The sequence below is a fragment of the Haematobia irritans genome, chromosome 4, assembly GCF_050003625.1.
Source record: "Haematobia irritans isolate KBUSLIRL chromosome 4, ASM5000362v1, whole genome shotgun sequence".
In the NCBI taxonomy this organism is placed as follows: domain Eukaryota; kingdom Metazoa; phylum Arthropoda; class Insecta; order Diptera; family Muscidae; genus Haematobia; species Haematobia irritans.
In genome coordinates, this window is record NC_134400.1 from 214,874,615 (window position 1) to 214,883,687 (window position 9,073).

The 9,073-nt window shown below is 24.8% G+C and overlaps 1 protein-coding gene across 3 annotated transcripts; it reads right to left on the bottom strand.

Annotated features, from left to right (window-relative positions):
- Positions 1-200: 200 nt before the first annotated feature.
- On the bottom strand, positions 201-8,197 carry LOC142234639 (MIT domain-containing protein 1). Of its 3 annotated transcripts, XM_075305800.1 has the most exons (5): positions 8,065-8,197; positions 7,858-8,004; positions 7,557-7,795; positions 572-771; positions 201-487 (listed from the first exon to the last, which is right to left on the bottom strand). In XM_075305800.1, exons 2-5 carry the CDS (start codon positions 7,970-7,972, stop codon positions 337-339), a joined length of 705 nt encoding a protein of 234 aa, XP_075161915.1. In that variant the 5' UTR covers positions 7,973-8,004; positions 8,065-8,197; the 3' UTR covers positions 201-336. The 3 variants fall into 3 exon arrangements, with proteins under 3 accessions (XP_075161915.1, XP_075161914.1, XP_075161916.1); XM_075305799.1 differs by having other exon boundaries at positions 7,858-8,191; XM_075305801.1 differs by lacking the exons at positions 7,557-7,795; positions 7,858-8,004; positions 8,065-8,197 and adding exons at positions 6,495-6,733; positions 6,810-7,192.
- Between the last annotated feature and the right edge of the window lie 876 nt (positions 8,198-9,073).

A 9,073-nucleotide genomic window follows, 5' to 3' on the forward strand; every position in this document is an offset into this window, starting at 1 on the left:
TGGTTAAATGTCATTGCCAAAAATTATGATAAATCGTCATGAGAATGAGAAGGGAATATTTCAATAATTTAATGAGAAAACAAATCTTAAAGTTAATTAAAAAAAAATTTTTTTTTTGAAACGGAGAGTGAAACCGTTTATAAATGTTTTACTTACCAACATGATACCCAGATATATAACAATAAAATTTAGACATCACATATTTTGCATATATAAAAATATAAATGTTTATTTATCAAAATGTAATACTACATACAGTAAAAGTTCGTATTTTGTTAACGATAAAATTTTGAACAAATGTGGTCAGTAAAAAACTAAGACATCAAACCACAAAAGCTAGGATAAATTTTTTGTACGCCAAATATCGACATCCGTTTGTAGACATTTACGAAAGTCATAATCACATAGACCCAATGAATATAATGGATTAATGGGCTTGAAGATATGTAATCCTCGACCAATTTTAATAATATAGCCATTACTTAGACTAGCCATAGGGGGGGAGGAATAGATAAAATGTTAAAATAGGAATGATTTTAAATGTTTGAATTAGTGGTGCATTTAGACTTACATTATTTTACGATCATGCAAAGTTTGTTCAAATTTAATATCCAACGTTATATTCCTTCGCAATAAATCATCTTTTATTTGCTTGAATATAGCCGCCTGGGCCTGTGTATCATTTGGATGTGGCTTGGTAATCAGTCTTATGTACGTCAGTTGTATGCATTGCTTTACCGCTAGTTCAACGAAAGCTACAAAATTCTGGTACTAAAGAAATACAATGAAACAAAAAAAAAAAAAAACACTTCATTTATTTAAGCTGTTTAATTACACTGTAAGAAAAACGTTGGAGTCCATTGTTAAGGATATGGTCAAATATATGAGTAAAATGAATATCAACAAATTTTTCCAATAGCATTTTCAAAAACCTAAAAATATAGGATGCCTATGTCGTAAGAATACAAACCAAGTATATACGGACCTAATTTGAAATTTGAATATTTAGAAAAAAAAATTGTCAACATTTTATTTCTATAGAAAATTTTGTCAAAATTTTATTTCTATAGAAATTTTTGTTTTTAAATTTTACTTCTATAGAATTTTTTTTTTTCAAATTTTACTTCTATAGAAAAAATTTGTCATCGCTTTATTTCTATAGAAAATTTTGTCCACATTTTATTTCTACAGAAAAATTTTGTCATCATTTTATATCTATAGAAAATTTTGTCAAAATTTTATTTCTATAGAAAAAATTTATCAAAATTTTATTTCTATAGATAATTTTGTTTTAGTTTTAGTTTTATTTCTTCAAAAAATTTTGTCAAAATTCTATTTCTATAGAAAATTTTGTCAAAATTCCATTTCTGTAGAAAATTTTGTCAAAATTTTATTTCTATAGAAAATTTTGTCAAAATTTTATTTCTATAGAAAATTGTGTCAAACTGTTATTTCTATAGAAAAGTTTATCAAAATTTTATTTCTATAGAAAATTTTGTCAACATTTTATTTCTATAGAAAGTTTTGTCAAAATTTTATTTCTATAGAAAATTTAGTTAAAATTTTATTTCTATAGAAAATTGTGTCAAAATTTTATTTCTATAGAAGTTTATCAAAAGTTTATTTCTATGAAAAATTTTGACAAAATTTTATTTGTATAGAAAATTTAGTTAAATTTTTATTTCTATAGAATTTAGTTACAATTTTATTTTCATAGAAAATTTAGTTAAAATTTGATTTCTATAGAATATTTTGTCAACATTTTATTTATATAGGAGATTTTATAAAATTTTATTTCTATAGAATATTTTGTCAAATTTTATTTCTATAGAAAATTTTTTCAAAATTTTATTTGTATGGAAAATTTAGTTAAATTTTTATTTCTATAGAATATTTTGTCAACATTTTATTTCTATAGAAGATTTTATAAAATTTTATTTCTATAGAATATTTTGTCAAATTTTATTTCTATAGAAAATTTTGTCAAAATTTTATTTCTATAGAAAATTTTGTCAAAATTTTATTTCTACAGAAAATTTTGTCAAAATTTTATTTCTATAGAAAATATAGTAAAATTTTTATTTCGATAGAAAATTGTGTCTGTTGCATTACTAATGCAACAGACACCGTCGTTAGCTATTTTCTATAGAATTTTTTTATTTTCAAATTTTACTTCTAGAGAAAAATTTTGTCATCATTTTATTTCTATAGAAAATTTTGTCCACATTTTATTTCTACAGAAAAATGTTGTCATCATTTTATATCTATAGAAAATTTTGTCAAAATTTTATTTCTATAGAAAAATATTATCAAAATTTTATTTCTATAGATAATTTTGTTTTAGTTTTAGTTTTATTTCTTCAAAAAATTTTGTCAAAATTCTATTTCTATAGAAAATTTTGTCAAAATTCCATTTCTGTAGAAAATTTTGTCAAAATTTTATTTCTATAGAAAATTTTGTCAAAATTTTATTTCTATAGAAAATTGTGTCAAACTGTTATTTCTATAGAAAAGTTTATCAAAATTTTATTTCTATAGAAAATTTTGTCAACATTTTATTTCTATAGAAAGTTTTGTCAAAATTTTATTTCTATAGAAAATTTAGTTAAAATTTTATTTCTATAGAAAATTGTGTCAAAATTTTATTTCTATAGAAGTTTATCAAAAGTTTATTTCTATGAAAAATTTTGACAAAATTTTATTTGTATAGAAAATTTAGTTAAATTTTTATTTCTATAGAATTTAGTTACAATTTTATTTTCATAGAAAATTTAGTTAAAATTTGATTTCTATAGAATATTTTGTCAACATTTTATTTATATAGGAGATTTTATAAAATTTTATTTCTATAGAATATTTTGTCAAATTTTATTTCTATAGAAAATTTTTTCAAAATTTTATTTGTATGGAAAATTTAGTTAAATTTTTATTTCTATAGAATATTTTGTCAACATTTTATTTCTATAGAAGATTTTATAAAATTTTATTTCTATAGAATATTTTGTCAAATTTTATTTCTATAGAAAATTTTGTCAAAATTTTATTTCTATAGAAAATTTTGTCAAAATTTTATTTCTACAGAAAATTTTGTCAAAATTTTATTTCTATAGAAAATATAGTAAAATTTTTATTTCGATAGAAAATTGTGTCTGTTGCATTACTAATGCAACAGACACCGTCGTTAGCTATTTACTCTACAGTCGGTGTATTATTTTTGTTCTTTTCAAAAATTTTCCCGATGAAGTCTTTCAATGAAAAGACGAAATATTGAATAAATAAAAATTAATCATCCAGACCTCGAGCTCGTTTTTATCAACAATTCTCAATTGGAAAATCTACATACAGGTCGAATATAATAAAAACATCCATAATATAAAAAATTTTATTTGTATAGAAAATTTAGTTAAAATTTTATTTCTATAGAAATTTAGAAATTTTTTTCTACAGAAAATTTTGTCAAAATTTTATTTCTATAGAAAATTGTGTCAAAATTTTATTTCTATAGAAAAGTTTATCAAAAGTTTATTTCTATGGAAAATTTTGGCAAAATTTTATTGGTATGGAAAATTTAGTTAAATTTTTATTTCTATAGAATATTTTGTCAACATTTAATTTCTATAGATTTTATAAAATTATATTTCTATAGAATATTTTGTCAAATTTTATTTCTATAGAAAATTTTGTCAAAATTATATTTCTACAGAAAATTTTGTCAAAATTTTATTCCTATAGAAAATTTTGTCAAAATTTTATTTCTGTAGAAAAATTTGTCAACATTTTATTTCTATAGAAGATTTTATAAAATTTTATTTCTATAGAATATTTTGTCAAATTTTATTTCTATAGAAAATTTTGCAAAATTTTATTTCTATAGAAAATTTTGCAAAATTTTATTTCTATAGAAAGTTTTGTCAAATTTTTATTTCTATCGAAATTTTTGTCAAAATTTATTTCTGTAGAAAATTTTTGTCAAAATTTTACTTCTATAGAAAAATTTTGTTATCATTTCATTTCTATAGAAAATTTTGTCAAAATTTTATTTCTATAGAAAATTTTGTCAACATTATATTTCTATAGAAAAATTTTGTCATAATTTTATTTCTATAGAAAAGTTTGTCAAAATTTTATTTCTATAGAAAAATTTTGTCAAAATTTTATTTCTATAGAATATTTTGTCAAAATTTTATTTCTATAGAAAATTGTGTCAAAATTTTATTTCTATAGAAAATTGTGTCAAAATTTTATTTCTATAGAAAAGTATATCAAAATATTATTTCTATGGAAAATTTTATCAAATTTTATTTCTATAGAATATTTTGTCAAATTTTATTTCTATAGAAAATTTTGTCAAAATTTTATTTCTATAGAAAATTTTGTTAAAATTTTATTTCTATAGAAAATCTAGAAAATTTTATTTCTATAGAAAAGTATATCAAAATATTATTTCTATGGAAAATCTTATCAAATTTTATTTCTATAGAAAATTGTGTCAAAATTTTATTTCTATGGAAAATGTTGGCAAAATTTTATTTGTATGGAAAATTTAATTAAATTTTTATTTCTATAGAATATTTTGTCAACATTTAATTTCTATAGATTTTATAAAGTTTTATTTCTATTGAATATTTTGTCAAATTTTATTTCTATAGAAAATTTTGTCAAAATTTTATTTCTACAGAAAATTTTGTCAAAATTTTATTTCTATAGAAAATTTAGTTAAAATTTTATTTCTATAGAAAATTTTGTCAAAATTTTATTTCTATAGAAAAGTTTATCAAAATTTTATATCTAAGGAAAGTTTTGGCAAAATTTTATTTGTATAGAAAATTTAGTTAGAATTATATTTCCATAGAATATTTTGTCAAAATTTTATTTCTATAGAAAATTTTGTCAACATTTTATTTCTATAGAAAATTTTGCCAAAATTTTATTTCAAAATTTTATTTCTATAGAAAGTTTTGTCGTTTGTATATTAATGTTAGAAATAAGAGAATTGTTTTGAGTAGTATTTAAAATGTTGTTTTAAGTAACTGTTTAAGGCCTTTGTAAGGCTTAGTTAGATATGAAAATAAATAAATTAAATTAAATATAGAATATTTTGTCAAAATTTTATTTCTATCGAAAATTTTGTCAAAATGTTATTTTTATAGAATTTTTTGTCAAAATGTGATTTCTATAGAAAATTTTGTAAAAAGTTTATTTCTATAGAAAATTTGGTTTCTATGGAAAAAATATTATTTCTGTAGAAAATTTTCTCAAAACTTTATTTCTATAGAAAATTTTGTCAATATTTTATTTCTATAGAAAAAAAATTATTTCTATAGAAAATTTTGTCAAAATTTTATTTCTATAGAAAATATGAAAAAAAACTCATTTGTAGTTCTATTGTTCAAGATACCACAGTGGATGGATATAAAGTATCTTATTTATTTATACAGTGGACTCGCGGTAACGTGAACACCGTCTAACGTGAACTCCGCATAACGTAAACACGCCTTTTCTTACACTAACTACTCCGTAACGCTGAAAAATGCCAAATATAATACACACACGGAATTTTTTAGTGATCTAGTTTGGTTTTTTCGTGAATTTGAATTATTAATCAAAATTGCTTTATAATTCCATACCCACTGATATTCTTTTTGTTTAATTTTTTCATGAAATTAAATTATTTGTTTTATTATTACTAATAACACAAATAAAAGACTATCTCTAGATAGAATGTAAAACTCCCGAATATGAAATTTCTGAAGTTCGCTAACGTGAACATTTTCGCTTGGTTTTAATTAGTTCACGTTACCGCGAGTGCACTGTATTTGATTTTGTCTATGGCCTAAAGAATCGGTTTATGTAAAACTATATCAATCTGGAAAGACTTAAGCAGTCTTATTTTGAAGGTTTCCTCAGAAATCCCAAATTCTGGCAAATTGTATGGAATTTTCAGTCTAGAAAAATGCTAGACATATTGGCAAAACCTAAGCTAAGTGTTTAAGAAGCCAAATGGAAAGATCGATTTATATGTGAGCAATTTCGTGCTCGGGTTGACTTATCTTAAAATTGATAACAAATGATTTCAATTTCAAATAAATAAAATTTGTTAGTAGTGGGCATTTAAATAGATCGATTCAGTTTGGAAATATCAGCGCTCAAATCGTTCGTTGAACAATTAATTCTATGGCCCTAGAAGAAATGCAACGAATTTGATAGACAATACCCCTCTATGCGGAGAATCGGTTTAAATTGTACGGGTTCTGATACCAGTGCTCCAGTTAGCCGAATTTTTTAAATTTTCATATAATTTATTGTTTTTTATACTCTCTTGATATTAAAATCATGTCCAGTTGGGATGTAGGAATGAAACACCTGTGCTACTTTTTGACCACAATGAACATCTTACCGTTGAGGATTATATTTATAAATTTAATTTGCAAATATATTTTAATTTACACAAATAAAGACCACACATAAATACCTAAACAAAAAGTTTCACAAACCTGAAACCTTTTAAAGAGATGCGGTTCATCAATAAGAATTTCTTTGACTTGGTTATTGAAGTACTTTCCAAAAAGGTTTTTGTAAGAATGACCAGTTGAATTTTCTCTTATGGGTATGTTAGCATCTATTTCTCCGGTTTGTAATAGTTTTTGAACACGAACTTTGATTTGTTTCTCCCGATCAATATATTCTTTTGTACGTTCACAATACAATTTCTTCTTGGCCGCATCGGGTTCGTCTGGAAATACCATGTATATATTCATAAGTACAGTTGAATCAACAAACCACTTGTGGCCTCTGCTTAAATTACCCACCAGCCACTATGCCCTTTAATATTTCTATGCCATCTTGATAGAGTAGCTGCGCCTCTAATATACGTCCAGCTTTGTCACAATGGACGGCTTGAATTAAAATTTGTTTTACATCCATAATTTCTTTTTATGTTGTATTTCTGGACTAACTTTAGCATAAACACACACATACGCCGAAATTCGATAGCACAAATTAAATTTTCACGAATATGCCTGCTTTCATGGAATACTTTTTTTGATTGTTTATATTAGGATAATAATTTGTCTGCTCCACAATTTTTTCCTGTACATATTTCGATGCCGGTTATTTATGTTTTGTTAAGATTTCGTAAGCGAACACCAAAGGAGGACACTTGACCGAGGCGTTTGTTTATAGAGAAAAATATTTTAAAGAGAGTGAGAGAGAACCAAAGAATCTAAACAAGTGAGAAAACAGCTGTTGCTTCTGTCATGCAAAGCAAGAGAATCAAAGAAAAACAAAAACAGGGTTGGTAAATGTGACTACATTCAGGAATAAATACGGACATATGTAGTGTGGATTATATTGATTTTTTCCCTAAATTATTTCATACGCATACAGGATTTACATGCTGTTTGGTAGTACGGTTGTAATGAACAAAACAAGTTCTTATCTTTTACTCCTTGGGCACAATTTACACAATACTCTCGATGTTTGTATTCATCGAGTTTTCAATTCAATGAAAGTTACAAATGAATTGATAAGATTCCTAAACATAAAGTTCCACATACCTGATATCTTTCATTGAGATAGGGTTCATCTATTAGAATTTCCTTGACTTTGTCATTTAGGTATTTGCCAAAAAGGCTTTTGTAACTATGGCCAGTTGAGTTGTCATCGATGGGAATGTTTGCCTCAATTTCTCCAGTTTCTGCTAGCTTTTGAACGCGAATTTTTATTTGTTCCGCCCGATCAATGTATTCCTTAATACGTTCGTAATACGCTTTCTTTTTGGCCGCGTCCGTTTCATCTACAAACGACATTGACAAATAAATACATAAACCCACAAGCAATATATCAGAAATTACGCACCAGCCACAACGTCCATTAAGATTTGTATGCCATCTTGATACAGTTGCTGTGCTTCTAGGATACGTCCAGCTTTGTCACATTGGACGGCTTTAATTAAAATGTCTTTAGCATTCATCGCTTTTTATTTATGGCAAATTTGTAGAGTATCTAGCGGGGATTTAGCATAAATAATTTAAGCACACATACGTAGGAATTAAATATTCTTACACAACCAAAGCATACACGAAAACAACAATTTATTTAATGAGGAAATGTTCACGTATTTTCAAAAATTATAACAAATTTAAAAATTGAAATAATGGCCGAAAAATGTGTTGATTCAACAGTTTTTGTTGTGGTTAGTCTTGTGTCGTTCCGGAACGAACTAGTTCCAATGAACGGTTCACTAAAAGGAACGACTGTCACTAGTTCCATCTCTTTCGTTCTCATCGTTCCTTTTGTCATTTAGTTTTATTTTCAATTTACGCTCCATCGTTCTTCGGATCGCAGTTTGATTTTTTTACTTCTGTTTGAGCTATTTACAAATTCATTCATTTTGGCGCGTATGTATTTAAACCATTGACTGATATGCTGCTATTTAATAGAATCTTTAATTCCATCCCAGGCTCTTCACAAACGACAAAAAAATCGTAATTTCTTGCAATGAATAATTTTGCATAGAGTATAGTATTATTCAATCCAAAAATCCATCCAAAGAGTTTGGCTTCCTGAATTTAGTTATTTCCTTAAATTTTCCATTCCTTTAATTTTGTTTATATTACTATAAACTATTTGAAGTAATTTCACTCAATTTTCCATATTTTTGTATCTTTCAATTGACTACGAACTTCGTTACACAAAGTAAACAAACAATGTAATGTCTGTCTTTAGTAGATGACAGTGATGACAAATATACAAATCCGGAACGAAAAGGAACGATGGAACGATTTGAAGGAACTAGTTCCTTTGTACAAAAGGAACGATGAGTCCGAATCACTACGGTGAACGATTTTGCCCAAGACTAGTTGTGGTTTTCTATCGTACATCAGTTGTCAAATTCCATAAACCTTTGTTTGTAAACCGAAAGTCAGAGAGAGAGTGAAAACACAGAGAATGAAATAATGAAGCACATAATTGGACAAACATTGCTATTTAATAGCAATAATACAGCTGTTGCTGCTGTCATGAATGGCAAGAGAAAAAACCGAGGTAATCCGAAAACAGGGTTGTTACATGT

Coding starts and splice junctions, on each gene's coding strand:
- LOC142234639 (XM_075305800.1), bottom strand. CDS start 7,972: ATGAATGCTAAAGACATTTTAATTAAAGCCGTCCAATGTGACAAAGCT. Junction 7,796..7,857: donor CTTAATGGACGTTGTGGCTG/GTGCGTAATTTC, acceptor TGTCGTTTGTAG/ATGAAACGGACGCGGCCAAA. Junction 488..571: donor TTGCATGATCGTAAAATAAT/GTAAGTCTAAAT, acceptor CCCTATGGCTAG/TCTAAGTAATGGCTATATTA.